General features: G+C 44.1%; 1 protein-coding gene across 1 annotated transcript in view; it reads right to left on the minus strand.

Moving 5' to 3' along the window:
- The window catches only part of LOC113018504 (NACHT, LRR and PYD domains-containing protein 12-like), a 55302-nt gene that overhangs the window by 26333 nt on the left and 8001 nt on the right, over window positions 1–20968 (minus strand). The window contains exons 3-7 of the mRNA XM_026161572.1: window positions 16484–16627; window positions 16119–16228; window positions 6931–7007; window positions 6563–6764; window positions 4621–6421 (exon numbers count right to left, since the gene is read on the minus strand). Of these exons, the coding sequence (XP_026017357.1) occupies window positions 4621–6421; window positions 6563–6764; window positions 6931–7007; window positions 16119–16228; window positions 16484–16605 (2312 nt within the window). The 5' untranslated portion in view covers window positions 16606–16627. The remainder of the gene's footprint in view (window positions 1–4620; window positions 6422–6562; window positions 6765–6930; window positions 7008–16118; window positions 16229–16483; window positions 16628–20968) is intronic.

Raw genomic sequence — 20968 nt, forward strand, 5'->3', positions numbered from 1 at the left:
AACCTTTGTTGGCAATAACAGAGGTCAAACGTTTACTATAGGTCTTTACCAGGTTTGCACACACAGTAGCTGGTATTTTGGCCCATTCCTCCATGCAGATCTTCTCGAGAGCAGTGATGTTTTGGGGCTGTCGCTGAGCAACACGGACTTTCAACTCCCGCCACAGATTTTCTATGGGGTTGAGGTCTGGAGACTGGCTAGGCCACTCCAGGACTTTCAAATGCTTCTTACGGAGCCACTCCTTTGTTGCCCGGGCGGTGTGTTTTGGATCATTGTCATGTTGGAAGACCCAGCCTTGTTTCATCTTCAAAGTTCTCACTGATGGTGTTAGGATGCCTGGGTCGTCGACCCAGGGTTTTTGAGTTTATATTATTTATACTGTCTAGTTTTTGGTTTCTTTGAGTTCTATCTTATGGCTTAGGTCTCTGTCTTCTTTAGTTGCTCTGTCTCCCCTATCACCTGCATCCCCTTGTCTAGTTCGTGTCTATGTGTATCTTAAGTTCCTATATCCCCGTGTTCAGTCAGTGTTTGTGTCTGCCCTGTTCCCACGTCTCTGTTCCCTTTGTTATAATGCCTGCCCGTGAGTCTGTGTTATGTTTCCTGTTTTACTTTGAAAGTCCATGTCTGATGTTAATGTGTCTGGTTTTGCTTCCCCCTTGTCTCGTTAGGCCTGATTTGCCCCAGCTGTGTTTCCCTCCTGTTACCCATTCCCTGATTGCTCCCTCTGTGTATTTAAGCCCTGTGTTTCTTGGTGTCTGTGTTGCGATCTACTGTTTATTTTGCTGTGTGTTTTGCCTGTCCACCAGTGTAAGTTTATTTTGAGTGTTTCTAGTTATGTTATGTTGCGTTCAGCATTAAAGCTGTTTTTCGTTAAGTTCTGTCTCCGGAGTCTGCACTTTGGGTCCAATTCCTGCCTGCACACAGCCACACCTAACAGAAGATCGCGACCAGAACATGGACCCTGCAGACTCTTTTTCTTTTGAGTTCGACGGCGAGATGGAGCGGCTGGTGTGCCTGCTTGACCGCATTGCCCAGTCACAGGATTTAGGGACTATGGCAGTCAGGTTGAGTGCAGTAGATGCCATCATTCGCCATAACCCTCAGCTTTCTCAGTTCGCTAAGGACACTAAGCTGGACGGCACCATTACTGCCTGGAGAGAGCAAGTCAAGGCTGGTGAGCTTGCTCTCTCACTCACTACATCTTCCCCACCGCTGCCCCAGGACAACACACTCTTTCCACCTGTCTCAACATTGCCGCGGACTTCCTCTCCCTCCCTGCACCAGCCGGGGTCTCGGTCGCCTGCGTTTTTTCTGGCAGCGATGTGGTCGGAGGATAAGGAGGTCGTCTCCGTTTCTCCACCGGTTCCTGTTCCCTCGTCTAAAAGGAAGCGACACCACCGTCGCTCCTCTCCTCGGTCATCCGTTCAGCTTCCTGTCTCTGCTGGAGGGTCGGAGGAACCGCTTCAGCCACCTGTCTCCGCTGGAGGGTCCGTGGAACCGCTTCGGCCGCCTGTCTCCGCTGGAGGGTCCGAGGAACCGCTTCAGCCACCTGTCTCCGCTGGAGGGTCCGAGGAACCGTTTCGGCCATCTCTTCCTGCTGGAGGGCCCGAGGAATCGCTTCAGCCACCTGTCTCCGCTGGAGAGTCCGAGGAATCGCTTCAGCCACCTGTCTCCGCTGGAGGGTCCGAGGAACCGCTTCAGCAACCTGTCTCCGCTGGAGGGTCTGAGGAACCGCTTCAGCGGTCTCTTCCTGCTGGAGGGTCCGAGGAACCACTTCAGCCACCTGTCTCCGCTGGAGGGTCCGAGGAATCGCTTCAGCCGTCTCTTCCTGCTGAAGGGCCCGAGGAACCGCTTCAGCCACCTGTCTCCGCTGGAGGGTCCGAGGAATCGCTTCAGCCACCTGTCTCCGCTGGAGGGTCCGAGGAATCGCTTCAGCCACCTGTCTCCGCTGGAGGGTCCGAGGAATCGCTTCAGCCACCTGTCTCCGCTGGAGGGTCCGAGGAATCGCTTCAGCCGTCTCTTCATGCTGGAGGGCCCGAGGAGCCCGTTCAGTCTCACGCCACCTCAGCTGGAGGGCCCGAGGAGCCCATCCAGCCGCCATTAGCCTCTTCCTCGGCTACGCCTGGTCCAGCTTCTGCCTCGGCTTCTGCTACACCTGGTCCAGCCTCAGCTTCTGCAGTTCCGCCTGGTCCGGCCCCAGCCTCTGCAGCTCCGCCTGGTCCGGCCCCAGCCTCTGCAGCTCCGCCTGGTCCGGCCCCTGACTCTGCAGCTCCGCCTGGTCCGGCCCCTGAGTCTGCAGTTCCGCCTGGTCCGGCCTCAGCCTCTGTAGCTCCGCCTGGTCCGGCCTCAGCCTCTGTAGCTCCGCCTGGTCCGGCCTCAGCCTCTGTAGCTCCGCCTGGTCCGGCCTCAGCCTCTGCAGCTCCGCCTGGTCCGGCCTCCGAGGGTTCAGTTTTGTCTGCCCCTGAGGTCTCCAATCTGTCTGTTCCTGCACGCCCTGCCCGGCCTGCCCGGCCTGCCCGGCCTGCCCGTCCTGCCCGGCCTGCACGTCCTGCCCGTCCTGTCCGGCCTGCACGTCCTGCTCGTCCTGCACGGCCTGCTCGTCCTGCACGGCCTGTCCGGCCTGCACATCCTGTCCGGCCTGCTCGTCTTGCACGTTCTGTCCGGCCGATGACTGGACGTCGTTGCCGTCATGGACAGCCCTCGGAACTACGCCGCCGTCATGGACGGCCCCCTGAACTACTCCTCCGCCAGTGCCTCCCGCCCGGCCGGCCTCCTGACCTGCTCGGTCGCCGTCGCTGCCTCCCGCCCGGCCGGCCTCCTGATCTGCTCCATCGCCACCGGTGCCTTCTGCCTGGCCGGCCTCCTGAACTGTTTTCTGGGCTCTTGGACCATCGGCCTCTGGGCCGCCCCCCAGTTTATATTATTTATACTGTCTAGTTTTTGGTTTCTTTGAGTTCTATCTTATGGCTTAGGTCTCTGTCTTCTTTAGTTGCTCTGTCTCCCCTATCACCTGCATCCCCTTGTCTAGTTCGTGTCTATGTGTATCTTAAGTTCCTATATCCCCGTGTTCAGTCAGTGTTTGTGTCTGCCCTGTTCCCACGTCTCTGTTCCCTTTGTTATAATGCCTGCCCGTGAGTCTGTGTTATGTTTCCTGTTTTACTTTGAAAGTCCATGTCTGATGTTAATGTGTCTGGTTTTGCTTCCCCCTTGTCTCGTTAGGCCTGATTTGCCCCAGCTGTGTTTCCCTCCTGTTACCCATTCCCTGATTGCTCCCTCTGTGTATTTAAGCCCTGTGTTTCTTGGTGTCTGTGTCGCGATCTACCGTTTATTTTGCTGTGTGTTTTGCCTGTCCACCAGTGTAAGTTTATTTTGAGTGTTTCTAGTTATGTTATGTTGCGTTCAGCATTAAAGCTGTTTTTGGTTAAGTTCTGTCTCCGGAGTCTGCACTTTGGGTCCAATTCCTGCCTGCACACAGCCACACCTAACAGATGGAAGGAGGTTTTGGCTCAAAATCTCACGATACATGGCCCCATTCATTCTGTCCTTAACACGGATCAGTCGTCCTGTCCCCTTGGCAGAAAAACAGCCCCATAGCTTGATGTTTCCACCCCCATGCTTCACAGTCGGTATGGTGTTCTTGGGATGCAACTCAGTATTCTTCGTCCTCCAAACACGACGAGTTGAGTTTATACCAAAAAGTTCTACTTTGGTTTCATCTGACCACATGACATTCTCCCAATCCTCTGCTGTATCATCCATGTGCTCTCTGGCAAACTTCAGACGGGCCTGGACATGCACTGGCTTCAGCAGCGGAACACGTCTGGCACTGCGGGATTTGATTCCCTGCCGTTGTAGTGTGTTACTGATGGTGACCTTTGTTACTTTGGTCCCAGCTCTCTGCAGGTCATTCACCAGGTCCCCCCGTGTGGTTCTGGGATCTTTGCTCACCGTTCTCATGATCATTTTGACCCCATGGGATGAGATCTTGCGTGGAGCCCCAGATCGTGGGAGATTATCAGTGGTCTTGCATGTCTTCCATTTTCTGATGATTGCTCCCACAGTTGATTTTTTTCACACCAAGCTGCTTGCCTATTGTAGATTCACTCTTCCCAGTCTGGTGCAGGTCTACAATACTTTTCCTGGTGTCCTTCGAAAGCTCTTTGGTCTTGGCCATTGCGGAGTTTGGAGTCTGACTGTTTGAGGCTGTGGACAGGTGTCTTTTATACAGATGATGAGTTCAAACAGGTGCCATTCATACAGGTAACGAGTGGGGGACAGAAAAGCGTCTTACAGAAGACGTTACAGGTGTGTTACAGCCAGAGATTTTCCATGTTTGAGGTGACCAAATACTTATTTTCCACCCTAATTTACGAATAAATTCTTTACAAATCCTACCATGTGAATTCATGGATTTTTTTTTTTCACATTCTGTCTCTCACAGTTGAAGTGTACCTCTGGTGCAAATTACTGACCTCTGTCATCATTTTAAGTGGGGGAACTTGCACAATCGGTGGCTGACTAAAAACTTTTCAAATTCATTCAAAGACAGAAAGCCTGGTGAAATACATTGCTGACACAGTTGGATGTTAAAAGTAAAGACATGAGTACAAATGTACTTACAGAGCTTTGTTGGAGGCTTTGACCACTGGCAGCAGCCTCATAAGAGCCTCCTCTGAAGCAGAGTATTTCTTCAGGTCAAACACATCCAGATCTTCTTCTGATGACAGTAAGATGAAGACCAGAGCTGACCACTGAGCAGGAGACAGTTCATCTGTGGAGAGACGTCCTGATCTCAGGGACTGTTGAATCTCCTCCACTAGAGAACGATCATTCAGTTCATTCAGACAGTGAAACAGATTGATGCTTTTCTCTGCAGACAGATTCCCACTGAACTTCTTCTTGATGTACTGGACTATTTTCTGATTGGTCTGTGAGCTACTTCCTGTCTGTGTCAGCAGACCTCGTAGGAGAGTCTGATTGGTCTGCAGTGAAAGACCCAGGAGGAAGCGGAGAAACAAGTCCAGGTGTCCATTTGGACTCTCTAAGGCCTTGTTCACAGCACTCTGGTGGAGAGATTGAAGTTTTAGTTTGTTAAATAGTTTAGACCATGTAGAGGTTGTTTGTTGTTCTTCCAGCAGATTGAGTCCTGAGTTGATGAATGTCAGATGGACATGAAGAGCAGCCAGAAACTCCTGAACACTCAGATGGATGAAGCAGAACACCTTGTCCTGGTACAGTCCTCTCTCCTCTTTAAAGATCTGTGTGAACACTCCTGAGTACACTGAGGCTGCTCTGATATCGATGCTACACTCTGTCAGGTCTGATTCATAGAAGATCAGGTTTCCTTTCTGCAGCTGATCAAAAGCCAGTTTTCCCAGAGACTCCATCATCTTCCTGCTCTCTGGACTCCAGTGTGGATCTGTCTCAGATCCTCCATCATACTTGACCTTCTTCACTTTGGCCTGAACCACCAGGAAGTGGATGTACATCTCAGTCAGGGTCTTGGGCAGCTGTCCTCCCTCTCTGGTTTCCAGCACATCCTCCAGAACTGTAGCAGTGATCCAGCAGAAGACTGGGATGTGACACATGATGTGGAGGCTTCGTGATGTCTTGATGTGGGAGATGATCCTGCTGGCCTGCTCCTCATCTCTGAATCTCTTCCTGAAGTACTCCTCCTTCTGTGGGTCAGTGAACCCTCTGACCTCTGTCACCATGCCAACACAGTCAGGAGGGATCTGATTGGCTGCTGCAGGTCGTGTGGTTATCCAGAGGCGAGCAGAGGGAAGCAGTTTCCCCCTGATGAGGTTTATCAGCAGCACATCCACTGAGGTGGACTTTCTAGGGTCAGTTAGGATTGTAGTTTTGTGGAAGTCCAGAGGAAGTCGACACTCATCCAGACCATCAAAGATGAACACAACCTGGAAGTCTTCAAAGCTGCAGATTCCTGCTTCTTTGGTTTCAGTAAAGAAGTGACGAACAAGTCCCACCAAGCTGAACTTTTCCTCTTTCAGCACATTCAGCTCTCTGAAAGTGAATGGAAATATGAACTGGATGTCCTGGTTGGCTTTGTCTTCAGCCCAGTCCAGACTGTATTTCTGTGTTAAGACTGTTTTCCCAATGCCAGCCACTCCCTTTGTCAGCACTGTTCTGATTGGTTCATCTCTTCCAGGTGAGGCTTTAAAGATGTCTTCTTGTCTGATTGTTGTTTCTGGTCTGTCTGGTTTCCTGGATGCTGTTTCAATCTGTCTGACCTCATGTTCATCATTGACCTCTGCAGTCCCTCCCTCTGTGATGTAGAGCTCTGTGTAGATCTGATTCAGAAGGGTTGGGTTTCCTGCTTTAGCGATGCCCTCAAACACACACTGGAACTTCTTCTTCAGAGTAGATTTAAGGTTACGATGACAGACTGTAGCTTGAAGTTCTGAATAAGAAGAAATGTGCAGAGTATCATTTGAAAGTGGAAATAAACAATTCCAAAAAGAATGAATGATGGTACATCTCTTGAGACAGTAGAAAATGTTCACTGATCCAGCAGCTTTACACTTTAGAGAAATCCTCTTACTCCTCTGCAGACGTTCAGCCAGCTCCTCCTGCTTCATTCTCCTCAGAAAGTTCAGTGTGATCTTCACAAATGCGTCTCTGTTGCTACTCTCCTCATCATCCTCCCTCTTACTCTCTAAGCATTCTGGGTAACCTGGACTCAGAACCTTCTGGATCTTCTTCAGCTCGTTCTTCACAAAAGTGATGATGTTGTCCTCCAGCAGCTGGAACAGAATACTGTATGAATGAGTCAATCAGAGTGAAATCAATCATGGAGCCAACCATCAGATCCATGTTGGACACACTGACAATCCACTGGTCTACAAAGAGCAGCATGGAGATGACTGTGAACAGAATAGATGTAACAGTAGTTGTTGTACATGTACAGACCATAAATATGGAGTCCAGCTGTGTTTGATGCTGCTGGGCAGACTGACCACTGGGAACCTCGGAGCTCTGCTGGTCCACTCTGTGGAGGAACCATGAAGAATTAGATCAACACAGGATAAAAATTCAGTAGTTTCTGCTCAAATAACTTCATCTGAATCAAGTTCAGGTTTGTCAAGTTTCAACTCTCATATAGTGAAAATATTGGGCATTTTCGGTCTGTTTTTATGGACTCGCTTTCAGTCGTGATGGATAATGTTGCAGAAGCTCAGAACAAAGATTGAGATTTCATTTCATTCTGAAAATAAAAATGAAATAAAAAAAATCACTCAAGTATATTGAAGATGCCTCTTGGCATGGTATGAGTCAATGAACACTCCGGATTTTATTTTACTGAAGAGTCAATATATCCAAGCACATGTGCGTATAATGGACAATACATTTACATACCGTTCTGGCTGAATTACAAAACAGAGGTGGCTCATGACAGACGAAATGGTGCACAATGATCATTTAACCAAATAACCTACATGTATGAAAAATTACCCGGAGTGTGTGCATTTATAATCTAGTTTGATAGAGTTAGTGTGCTCATCTCTTCCCAGCATAACCAGTTTGGCTTCAAACCAAAGCATGGCACTGACATGTGCATATATGCACTCAAGGAAATAATCAGTTTGTATAGGGCTAAAAATTCATCTTCCTCAATGTGTTTCATTGATGCCTCCAAAGTTTTTGATCAAGTGAACCACAGAAAACCTTTTGATAAATTCAAGTTACGGGAGTTCCTCGATATATTGTGAACAGTTTGGTACAGAAGCTGCTCTGCCAGCAGCCGTAAATCACTACAGAGGGTGGTGAAGGCAGCAGAGCACATCACTGGCACGAGGCTTCCTGCCATTCAGGACATTTATCCTCAGCGATGCCTCCGTAAAGCACACAGCATCATAAAGGACCACAGCCACCCAGCACATCAGCTCTTCTCCTTGTTACCATCTGGCAGACGTTACAGGAGCCTGTCTGCTCGGACTACAAGACTTAAAAACAGTTTTTACCACCAAGCCATATGACACCTCAACCACAACACTTAAACACACACAACACAGCACTCAGAAGCTACCCTGCAGCTTCACAAGTACTCTGTTTAATCTACACTGGTCACTTCACTTCATTGTTATTGATATTTATATTTAAAAGTGCAATGCAATACTTTGATTTTCTGCTGCTCATTCCTGTGCAATATCCCATCTGCCCTCCCGTCATATTTCTTCTCAATAATTTCTTATTTAATCACTAGTGTACATATATTTATATTTATCTTTTACCATGTCTCTCTAATATTTTGCTCCTTACTATTTTTTTATTATTTTATTTTATTATATTTTCTCCTACTGTATCATGCTGCTGAGTGACTGCTGCTCGTCAGACACATTTCATTGCAATGTTGACCCTGTGCTAACTTGCATATGACAAATAAAACTGAAAACTGAGATTCAGGATATCGACTGTGTCCATCGAAAAACTGTTTAAACACCATGAAACAGTTTCACCCTATTAACAGCAAAGACCTGGAGGACATCTTAGGTCAACTGAACTCCTCCTCCTGCTGTTTAGATGTCCTGCCAACAAGTTTTTTCAAAAAGGTCTCAAAGACTTTAGAGTCAGACCTGTTACAGATCGTCAACTTTTCTTTATTATCTGGTGTGTTTCCAGAATCACTAAAAACTGCTGTAATCAAACCTATACTGAAAAAGGACGATCTTGACAAGACACAAATGAACAACTACAGGCCGATCTCAAATCTCCCATTTTTAAGTAAGATCATTGAAAAAGCAGTTCAATTACTTCTTAACACAGAATAACTGCTATGATGCCTTCCAGTCAGGTTTTAGACTGAACCACAGCACTGAAACCGCTCTGACCAAAGTGTTTAATGACATATGTCTGAACACAGACAGTGGAAAAATGTCAGTCTTAGTTTTACTGGATCTCAGTGCAGCATTTGATACAGTTGACCACAACATATTACTCAAACGACTGGAGAACTGGGCAGGTCTTTCAGGAACTGTACTAAACTGGTTCAAAACATACTTAGAAAACAGGAAATACTTTGTATCAATAGGTAACTTCACATCTGAGCAGACAAATATCACATGTGGAGTTCCCCAAGGTTCCATCTTGTTTAACATTTACATGCTCCCACTGGCACAGATTATAAAGAACAACAAAATAAACTACCACAGGTATGCAGATGACACACAAATATATATCACAATGTCACCAGGAGACCGAGGCCCTGTACAGGCTCTTGGTAAATGCATTGAGGAAATTAATGACTGGTTGTGCAACAATTTTCTCCAGCTAAACAAAAATAAAACTGAAGTAATAGTCTTTGGTGACAAAGAAAAACAATTACAGGTTACCAGAGACCTTCAATCTATACACCTAAAAAACCACCAACTAGGCGAGAAATTTGGGTGTAGTGATGGATGCAGACCTAAACTTAGAAAAACACATTAAGACATTAACAAAATCAGCTTGCTATCACTGTTAAGAGATATATTCTAAAACACTTCTTCAGCAGAGAATCAGAGAGGAGAAACACAGATTTACTTGCTAATGTTAAATTATAATACTTTTTTATGCCATGTTATACCCCTAATTAAAGATTGTGAATGATTGTGTAGTTTTAGTTTGCATTATTCTCCTGAATTAGAAGAAGGTGATAACTATTGCATTAGTTAAACTGATTTGCATTACATTAGACTGCTGATTTATTGTGGATGAATGATATTGTTTTATGATGTTATAAGAAATACTGTTTGCAGAAAGTCATTGCCTTATTTGTCTGATTAGAAGAGAACGGAACATGCTGGAGTTTTCTGCCCCATCTCAGCAGGAGCAGATAAACAGGGAGCCAAGGTCGTAGCTTAGGCGCCGTGTGAGAGAAAGCATGTGAATGTTTAGGCTTTTATGATAAGGTGGAGGCACCAGAGTCTATAAGAGTTTGATCAATGCTCCACCATTTTGAGATCTGAGGCTGTCTGCATACAGTGTCCATCTCCCACGCGTGTGACTATTAAAATCATCATTTGATTTAACCCGGCCGGACCAGTGTTGTTATTGTGGTTTTTTCCTCTTGTCTCCATCCCCAATTTTGAACTCGTAACACTAGCAAGGGCTGAGCTCACACACCAAGAGTGAGGCTCCAAGATTCGCAAATGAGAGACTGCCCCAGTCTTTATTTATACTTCAGTGGGTGCTTGCTCCTTACATTGGAATGTGTGTGTGTGTGTGTGTGTGTGTGTGTGTGTGTGTGTGACCCCATAAACAACTTCCCTGATGTCTCAACAATACCTGGAAAAACTAGTCCATGCATTCATCTTTAGCAGGCTTGATTACTGTAACAGCATCTTTACAGGTCTACCTAAAAAATCAGTCAGACAGCTCATTCAGAACTCTGCTGCTTGAGTCCTCACTAAGACCAAAAAAGTGGACCACATCAGACCAGCTCTGAGGTCTTTACACTGGCTGCCTGTCCGTCAGAGGATAGACGTTAAAGTTTTGATGCTGGTCTATAAAGCTCTGAATGGTTTAGGACCAAAATACATCAGTGACCTCCTGACCCAGTATGAACCTTCCAGATCCCTCAGGTCATCTGGATCGGGTCTTTTATCAGTTCCCAGAGTCAGAACCAGACACAGAGAAGCTGCATTCAGCTTTTATGCTCCTTATATCTGGAACAAACTCCCAGAAAGCCTCAGATCAGCTAAAACACTCAGTTTATTTAAATCCAGGTTGAAGACTCACCTGTATGAGGTGCCGTAAGGGACATTATTACTGAAACGCTCTCACACACACTACTGAAACGCTCTCACACACACTACTGAAAAACCAAGGCATTTCAGTTGAACAGGAAGGTGTTTCAGTTGAACAGGAAGGTGTTTCAGTTGAACAGGAAGGCGTTTCAGTTGAACAGGCAGGCGTTTCAGTTGAACAGGAAGGCGTTTCAGTTGAACAGGAAGGTGTTTCAGTTGAACAGGAAGGCATTTCAGTTGAGCAGGAAGGCGTTTCAGTTGAGCAGGAAGGCATTTCAGTTGAGCAGGAAGGCGTTTCAGTTGAACAGACAGACGTTTCAGTTGAACAGGAAGGCGTTTCAGTTGAACACGAAGGCCTTTCAGTTGAACTGGAAGGCGTTTCAGTTGAACAGGAAGGCGTTTCAGTCGAACATGAAGGCCTTTCAGTTGAACACGAAGGCCTTTCAGTTGAACAGGAAGGTGTTTCAGTTGAACAGGAAGACGTTTCAGTTGAACAGGAAGACGTTTCAGTTGAACAGGAAGGCGTTTCAGTTGAACAGGAAGGCATTTCAGTTGAGCAGGAAGGCGTTTCAGTTGAGCAGGAAGGCATTTCAGTTGAGCAGGAAGGCGTTTCAGTTGAACAGGCAGACGTTTCAGTTGAACAGGAAGGCGTTTCAGTTGAACACGAAGGCCTTTCAGTTGAACAGGAAGGTGTTTCAGTTGAACTGGAAGGTGTTTCAGTTGAACAGGAAGACGTTTCAGTTGAACAGGAAGACATTTCAGTTGAACAGGAAGATGTTTCAGTTGAACAGGAAGGCCTTTCAGTTGAACAGGAAGGTGTTTCAGTTGAACAGGAAGATGTTTCAGTTGAACAGGAAGACGTTTCAGTTGAACAGGAAGACGTTTCAGTTGAACAGGAAGGCGTTTCAGTTGAACAGGAAGGCATTTCAGTTGAGCCGGAAGGCGTTTCAGTTGAACAGGAAGGAGTTTCAGTTGAACAGAAAGGCGTTTTAGTTGAACAGGAAGGTGTTTCAGTTGAACAGGAAGACATTTCAGTTGAACAGGAAGGCGTTTCAGTTGAACAGGAAGACGTTTCAGTTGAACAGGAAGGAGTTTCAGTGGAACAGGAAGACGTTTCAGTTGAACAAGAAGTTGTTTCAGTTGAACAGGAAGACGTTTCAGTTGAGCAGGAAGATGTTTCAGTTGAACAGGAAGACGTTTCAGTTGAACAGGAAGGCGTTTCAGTTGAACAGGAAGACGTTTCAGTTGAACAGGAAAGCATTTCACGCTCAGACAGAAACTGGTTCACCCGAAAGACAAAACGCCAAAACACAGACTTAACAATGTGGTGTATGCTGTACAGTGCAGCGAGGAATGCCCAGACCTCTACATGGGAGAGACCAAACAGGGTTTACGACACCAACTCTCTGCCATCTATAATCCAGTTTTGAGATCCCTTCCCAGACACCTTAACGCCTACTCACATCCTGGGCCATCATATCTCAGGAATTCGCATGATAAGGTGGGGCCAGGTTTCACAATGAACTCACCCGAAACTCTGGCTGATTGGAGCCCACACCCAGTTTCACAACTTGGCTCAGGCGATTAGAGGATCATCAGGGGGTCCTTTTGTCCCTCTGTGGGGGGTTACTCCCACTAGGTTTATATCTGGGACTCTCCACCATTTGACCTTAGAACTGAAGAGGCTTCTCGGATGAGAGGTGAAACGTCTTCAAGTAACTTAAAGAAGTCCAGACGCTTTTTTTTGCAAACTCCTTTGACTACGATGACCTGGAGGACTGAGAACCTTCACAGTCAAAAGAAGGACTTGACAGGCTCAGAAAAGTCAAAAATAGTGAGATATCTTGCAGAGGGATGCAGCAGTCTCAAAATTGCAATGCGTGATCATCGAACAATCAAGCGTTTCATTCAAAATAGTCAACAGGGTCCCAAGAAGCGTGTGGAAAAACCAAGGTGCAAAATAACTGCCCATGAACTGAGAAAAGTCAAGCGTGCAGCTGCCAAGATGCCACTTGCCACCAGTTTGGCTATATTTCAGAGCTGCAACATCACTGGAGTGCCCAAAAGCACAAGGTGTGCAATACTCAGAGACATGGCCAAGGTAAGAAAGGCTGAAAGACGACCACCACTGAACAAGATACACAAGCTGAAACGTCAAGACTGGGCCAAGAAATATCTCAAGACTGGTTTTTCTAAGGTTTTATGGACTGATGAAATGAGAGTGAGTCTTGATGGTCCAGATGGATGGGCCCGTGGCTGGATTGGTAAAGGGCAGAGAGCTCCAGTCCCACTCAGACGCCAGCAAGGTGGAGGTGGAGTACTGGTTTGGGCTGGTATCATCAAAGATGAGCTTGTGGGGCCTTTTCGGGTTGAGGATGGAGTCAAGCTCAACTCCCAGTCCTACTGCCAGTTTCTGGAAGACACCTTCTTCAAGCAGTGGTACAGGAAGACGTCTGCATCCTTCAAGAAAAACATGATTTTAATGCAGGACAATGCTCCATCACACGCGTCCAAGTACTCCACAACGTGGCTGGAAAGAAAGGGTATAAAAGAAGAAAAACTAATGACATGGCCTCCTTGTTCACCTGATCTGAACCCCATTGAGAACCTGTGGTCCATCATCAAATGTGAGATTTACAAGGAGGGAAAACAGTACACCTCTCTGAACAGTGTCTGGGAGGCTGTGGTTGCTGCTGCACGCAATGTTGATGGTGAACAGATCAAAACACTGACAGAATCCATGGATGGCAGGCTTTTGAGTGTCCTTGCAAAGAAAGGTGGCTATATTGGTCACTGATTTGTTTTTGTTTTGTTTTTGAATGTCAGAAATGTATATTTGTGAATGTGGAGATGTTATATTGGTTTCACTGGTAAAAATAAATCATTGAAATGGGTATATATTTGTTTTTTGTTAAGTTGCCTAATAATTATGCACAGTAATAGTCACCTGCACACACAGATATCCCCCTAAAATAGCTAAAACTAAAAACAAACTAAAAACTACTTCCAAAAACATTCAGCTTTCATATTAATGAGTTTTTTGGGTTCATTGAGAACATGGTTGTTGTTCAATAATAACATTATTCCTCAAAAATACAACTTGCCTAATAATTCTGCACTCCCTGTATAGAATACAATACAATACAGTATATAAAATTAACCCTTATGTTTGCCTAACTGGAACAATTTTGTCTATGAAAGAATTCTGTGTTGGGGTTTGGATAGTGTTCTGCTGTCTGCATCTCAGTATTATTAGTTATCACTTGCTGTTGTTTATGGTACCTAATAGTTATATTTATATTTTAGAGCTATGGCCCAGCAGCATGACCATTTCAACAAAGATGTTATACTACTTCCAAATGGGGAGTAGTGTGCAAACAAGGTTCAAAATTATGGTTACAAAAACATGGGCACATCCTCAGTGCTTTTGAATTCCAGAAGACCTGGGACAACCAAACTGTCGTGAAACACATCAAGGAAAGCTTTGGTGAACGCATTCCAGAGGATATCAGGTAAAATACTATTGTTTATTGTTACTGTGTGTATTCATGTAATGACTTGTACTTAAAGATAATATACCAAAGTAAAGAAGTTTAAAATATTATTCATCATTATAAAAACATATGGACTATACCAGTAGAATTTAAAAGTCATAAGCATACACACAAACAAACAGAACAGTATATAATAAAATACTTAAATAATATTTAAAATATTTAACTAATTAGCAATTGCTGTTGTCCCTATTTATTTTTTTGTAGCCTTGAGTTTATAATGGCTTGTGGCAATAAACTGGTGTCTCCAAAGCTCCAAGATGGTCAGGAGCTGAATGGGTCGCTGATCCTAAAGGTTTTAAAAACCAAAGCCCTCTGTGTAAGGCCATCAAGGACACTTTTAGTAAGTTCCTAAAAGAATGAAAAGCAATCATGATTTGGGAAAAAACATGTCAACTATTGGGCTTCTAGAAAAATAGAATATATTTATTTAAAACAAGTGTTTGGGAGCAATCAATATGAATATTTCTTATTTTAATCTTTTTAACATAAGCTATAATTACTTGCTTTTGATATGTGTTTTTGGTCTTTCTCTGTTGAAGAGTGAATCAGACAGTGTTGGTCAAGTTACTTGAAAAAAGTAATCAGTAACTAATTACTGATTACTTCCCCAAAACAGTAATCCCGTTACTTTACTGATTACTTATTTTCAAAAGTAATTGATTGCTTAGTTACTTAGTTTTCTGGCGATTCTTCAGATGATGAGGATTTAAATCAAGTTATAATTGCGAGCTTGGAGAATCAGATGTGAGGAACAAACATATGTGATTGTGCGTCCAAAGGCTTTAAACATCCGCTTTGTCCGTAATGACAGTATCAAACTAGGGAGCACTGTTTTACTAAAATTCAACATTTCAACATTTTCAGATGAAAATTTGGCTGCTATTTTTCACTGTAACACCCCCACAATGTCATTTTTGTGATATTCTTGGAGATTCCATTTTTTATATTTATGCTTTTGGTGTGAGGGTATCTAATATACACGTTGTCACTGTGTTTTTGTGCTGCCAGCTGTGAGGGCTCTGCTTTTGCTTTGAGCAGTCTGTTTTTATTTTGTCTCGTGAGGGTGTGTTTGTCAAACGAGATCCACGTCAGTTTGATTTTGTTACCACGAACTTTGTGTGAAGTTCACAACAGGCCACAGGCGCGATCCAGGTGAACGACTCCTGGGATCACCAGGAAATGAACAAAACACCCATTTTCTTCATCTTCTGTGGAATTTCTTTCTGGAGGGAAGGCAGAGGAACACCGCTACGATCTCCAGCACAGGTGGGATATTTGATAATTCCTCACATCCTGGGTTCAGTCAGGACTGCTCCTCAACAGTGGCTCAGATATTTAGGAGCGACTGGAAGTCATAAACCAGAAGAGTAAAACAAAGTGACCATGAACAGAACAGGTAACAGCTGACAGCAGCCACACCCACAGGTGCCATCTTGACAACCCTATGACAGGCAGTCTGGAGCTGAGCCAGCATGAACAGCACTGTGGTTCAGTGTTGTCCTGATGGAGTAACAGCAGCCAGTATGATCCAGGCTTTAGCTGCTGGGTCTCTGTGTGACCTCTCAGACTGTTTAACAGATCAGACACAAAGAGAATCAGAGCAGCTCTGTTCTTTAAAGACAAACATGAACCCACTCAGGTCACACTTTCCCCACAGATATGAGCATCACTGTCCTCAAACAGCAAATGACCAAGTCGAACATTTGGATCTTTTCTCTTTCATTGTTTTCTTTTTAATGAATCTTTGTAACAATCTGAGGATGTTTCAGGTCATATTTATCCAGGAAACACAAACATGTAAAGGAGTCATCACAGCTCTCTGACCTCGTTGCTCCAGGTTCACCACTGAAGTCTGGATTTTGATCTTTGGACCGGTCACTCCTCACAGACGGACAGCTGGACCCTGCAGACTGTGACCTCTGACCTCTGCAGACACAAACATGATTGAAGCAGCTGTGATCACACAGACTGCAGATAATGCAGCTGTTTCCTGTCAGTAACATCCTCTTAGATTAGAGTTCAGCTTTTTACAGGAAAACTGGACAAAACTGATTTTTGTTACAAACTCATTTTCATTTCCTCTCAGCTCACAAACACAGTCAGACAATCAACCAGAGTCAACACTGATTATAATGTCAGTGCAGAATTATTTCTGTTACTCAGTGAGTTCAGCTCTCTGACCTCGTTGCTCCAGGTTCACCACTGAAGTTTGGAGGATTTAGACCTTTGGACCGGTCACTCCTCATAGACGGACAGCTGGACCCTGCAGACTCTGCTCTGTCCTCCTCTTCCTCCATCATCATCTTCTTGTGGACTTCAGCCAGTCTGAGAGGGAAACCACAAACACTCAGTGAGTTCACATTAACAGGAGTAACTGAGTTACAGTCGCTGACCTCTGACCTGTCATGTGACCTAGAAACCAGGTCATATGATCCATATCAGAGATCACAGAAACCTGATCTCACCTGCTGGCTCTGACATTTAAGACCTTCCAACAACAAAACACAAAAAGCAAGAAACTGACAGAACATTAGGAACAGCAATGAGTCTGCTACAGTCAGCTCTCTGTAAACTGCGACCTCAGTTTGAATTAAAGCTCTTTTATGGTCACTCATACCATTTAGGATCACATGAAGTTCACACATGATATCTGTGACTGTCCTAGTTTAACATGTAACGTTCATGTTGATGCAGATCTCAGCTCCGAATCAGCTCTGCTGAATTATGTAAAGTTTCTCTGACATCAGGGATCAGACGCTTCCATGAACACACCTCCATGTTTCTGTTTCTCTGACACACTGAATTCAAACAGTCTGAGGAAACAAGAATGAACTTAGAGCTCCTTCAGGCTCTGACTCACTGACATTTGCGACGAGTGGAATAATACCATACAGCTGTTACAACTGCACACATTTTTAAATCTTGGTCTATAACAGCACACGCAGCCATCACACTTTTGAGGCAGATTTTCTCCATAAAAACCACACAAAATGCTCTGAAAGGTTCATTTTATATCTTTTTAACCAAGCTTGATTTTTTTGATCTGACCCATTAGATCACTGATTGGTCAGATCGGTGTGGAGCAGGGAAATTATTTTACTGCTATTGTTAAATAATTGTCATCATTACCATTGCATTAATAATATAATCTGGAGTTTATATTGCATTCAGGGGTTGAACAGTGTGTGTCTTTCAGAAAGGCTAAAAGTAACAGGACAGGAAACAGGCTTGGAGAGTTTTGCAGAAGTGAAAGTTATTTTGAGCAGCAGGCTAAGACGAGGCTTTAACAATGTAACAGATAGCTTTAAGAAGGCCTTAAGATGTTATGCATACAGTTATTATGTTGACCTTGTATTTCAGGTGCAGTTATAACTATTGTGTACACAATGCATATCTGTGCTTATTTGAGTTGATGTTCAGGTTCATTAATGGTCTTAAGCTTCATCTAGTGAGAGTGTCTAGATGATCCATGCTGAGGGAAAACTAGAACATAGAAGGAATTGCAATACATGCTTACAAAACACTTATATATCAGGTCATTTCATATTAAGGTTTAAGTAGAGGTTCTTGGTTAAAACATTTATTTAGTAGAAGACATACATATAGTCTCAGTGAGCCTCTGGTCTGGTAAAAGGTCAGAAGTACAACAGGTGAATTGAGAAAGAGCATGTGAGGTCGTGACACACACACATGAGTTAAATTTATTTAGAGGAGAGATTAGTCATGTCTGGTTGTAACTGCAAAAGTGTCTCGGTAAAAGAGGAACCGTCCTTGTTGTCTCGGCAAGAAAGAGGAACAATTCACTTTAAGACAAGAACGGAAAGTACCAGCCATGAAAATAGAAGATGATCTTCTGGGTTAAAAGCCATTGTAGTGTTGATCTGATCTATGTATAAAATGTATCTGTGACGCATGAAGGGGCGTCAGTAAATCAAACCCTGATGCTATAAAATATCTGTTTATGCTTTGATTAAGTCGGAGATCACTTGCTGTCGGCGTACAGAGTATCTTCCCACACGTGTGTTCATTAAAATCATTGTTTGACCAAGACCTTCTGGACCATGGGTGGTTTGTACTCTCCCTCCTCAATTTTGAACCTTAACATTTGGGGGCTTCGTCCGGTGGTTGAGGAGGGAGGATTGGAGGTGTAGACGGTGATGTATGGTCCGTTGTGGTCAGACAGGCAGGCGTGACCCGGCAACCAAACTGAGGGGACAGGCGCCTTTAAAAAGAGGTAGGCACAGGCCTGTTGATTTTATCCGAAGTGTGCTGAATTGGATGATAAAATTAAATGTCTATTCAGTAAAAGTTGCCGGTAAATGTCTGCTTTGATTTTGATGAGAATCTCATGACAGTACTGAGGATTTAAAAGCAGTTGGACTGCTGGTAATGATTGAATGCGGTTGGACCGCTAAAAGGATTTAATACGGTTGGACCGTGGTAAGCAGTTGGACTGCTCAATGATTTTAGTATCTTAGGGAATTTGGTTATTTTTTGGTTATAAGGTTGGACCTGCTTCAGTCATACACTTTGTTGGGTGTTTTACTGTTGTTCCAAAGTATTATAAATTATCTTAGAACAGAACCGTGGGGGTTCTAGGAAGCGCAGTGCTCAGAGGTAACGCTTGCCAATGCCAAGGACGCTTAGGCATTGTCCTCGAAGAGGGATAGTCAGTTGGTCACTGTGGAGCTTGGGGCACTCCAGAATAACTAGGAGATAGAGTCTCCTTACCGTTTGGAACGGTAGTCTGCACTTTTTTGGTCAGAAGAAGTTGGACTTCGGGCGTGTAACTTTAACTTAACACTTTGGGGTAAGCCTTGGCTGTGAAACGCCAAAAATAGAGCTTCAGGCAAAGTTTGGGTTGGTTGACGCTTTTAAATTGTGTTAGGGACTTTAGAGATGAGGCCAGAAACTGTTGGACAGATACTGGTTAATTGGTCGCAAAAAACTCAGGGAGTTCATCCGCTGGGCGGTTATTTTAAATTTGTCGAAATTGTGTAGGCGCTAAAGCTGACAGATCTGACAGTGGTTGTGAATATAAGACGTCGTTATAATATAAAATAAGAGATCTCTGTGTGAAAGGAGTCTGAGGCAATGCTGGAGCTATTGTTAGACGGTGTGTGTGTGAGTGAAAATGCAAATGAGTAAGCAGTGAACTGTTTAAACCACAGTTGGTTTTACAAATACTGCTGCAAACATTGTTGAGTGTGTGTTTCAAATGCCATTTATGTTTATTAGAGGACTATAAATAAAGTTTTGAGTTGCCGTAGTGGATGTATAGTAATTGACTGAGTTTGGATGTAGATATATAAATATATTGAGTGCACTGTATATACTTAAGACTAACACATCACTTTCAGTAGTAACTTTTCTCCAGCATTAGTTGCTGGTGTGTTTTATTTTTAATTTCTTGTGTGTGCGGTGAGAATTAATGGAGGTTTCAATTTTTCGTTTGTTTGTTTTTGACTTGCTCTTTTTGATTATGACAAGCATGTCTAAAATACTCTTAGGAAAGTGTGTTTTGAGTTATATTCCTCAACTCTGGTCACAGTTTAAGTGTGTGAATGCGGTGACTAGAAGGTTTTGAATGATGAATAAAGGTGTGAGAGGTATTTCTTTGGTGATGTAAAGTAGGATGTTTTAAAGTTTGAAAGTGTTTTTAATTTAAGAGATGCATGAGTGATGTTATAAGAGTTTAGTTTATTTAAAAGGTGTGTGTGTGAGAGGATTATGAAATCATTGTGTGAATGATGCTACATTTTAGATCAAAAGTTAGTAGAATTACAGAGGGTTTGTAGATTGTAAATACAAAATAAGTTTGATTAGCCTGCAGAAACAGAAAAGCAGCTTGAGCTGCTCTGAGAAGCTGTGTGTGTGGGACAGGAAGTTACATGCCCATAAAAGGAAGTGACTGTGACGAGTGAGCACCCAGAGAGAGAAACAGATGAGTTAAACTCTAGGCAGATTAAGTGAATGGAGGTTTTGAGAAAAGAAATGAAAAGGATATTAATTGTATGTTTTAGTGTGTCAACACAGATTACAGATAAATAAAGGTGGACTTTTCTCAACCTGGAATTTTGAGTACGGCGCCAAAACCACTAGAGTAGCATAATTGGGAGAAAACAGGCCAGATTTTGGCTTAAAATTTTACAGCTTGACCTCGCACTTGTCCCCATCCTGAGAAGAAGCTCAAAGGACAGTTAATCTCCTGATGAAGACCAACAGAACATCGTGGACTTCAAGAATTAACAGCAGCCAAAAGACAGTGCAACTGACTCGTTAACACTGAAACCAAACTGACGGGACCAGCAGCAGCATGGAAAAGCACACGGTGCAACATGTACTGTAAATTACAGGCGGGGCAGTTGAACAGTGGGATAATGAACGGTGGTAAAGCACTGGACACTGATTGTCAGATTTGCCATGCTTGGAGTAATCTTGAAAGAGATGACTGAGAGGATCAACAGAAAAGAAGAAACCACGTGATGAAACATGCACGGTGGACAGCAGGCTGGTAAGAACAGTGTGACATGACTGTTTAAAGGCACTGAATGTGGTATTTTGCCAGGCTGGGACTTGATCCAAAAGGAAAATACTGAAGAGAAACAGAGAAGAAACAGACTGTGTTTGCTGGAATTCAAGACAACAAAAGGACACTGAGAGAAG

The sequence above is a fragment of the Astatotilapia calliptera genome, unplaced genomic scaffold (genome assembly GCF_900246225.1).
Source record: "Astatotilapia calliptera unplaced genomic scaffold, fAstCal1.2 U_scaffold_91, whole genome shotgun sequence".
Classification (NCBI taxonomy): Eukaryota; Metazoa; Chordata; class Actinopteri; order Cichliformes; family Cichlidae; genus Astatotilapia; species Astatotilapia calliptera.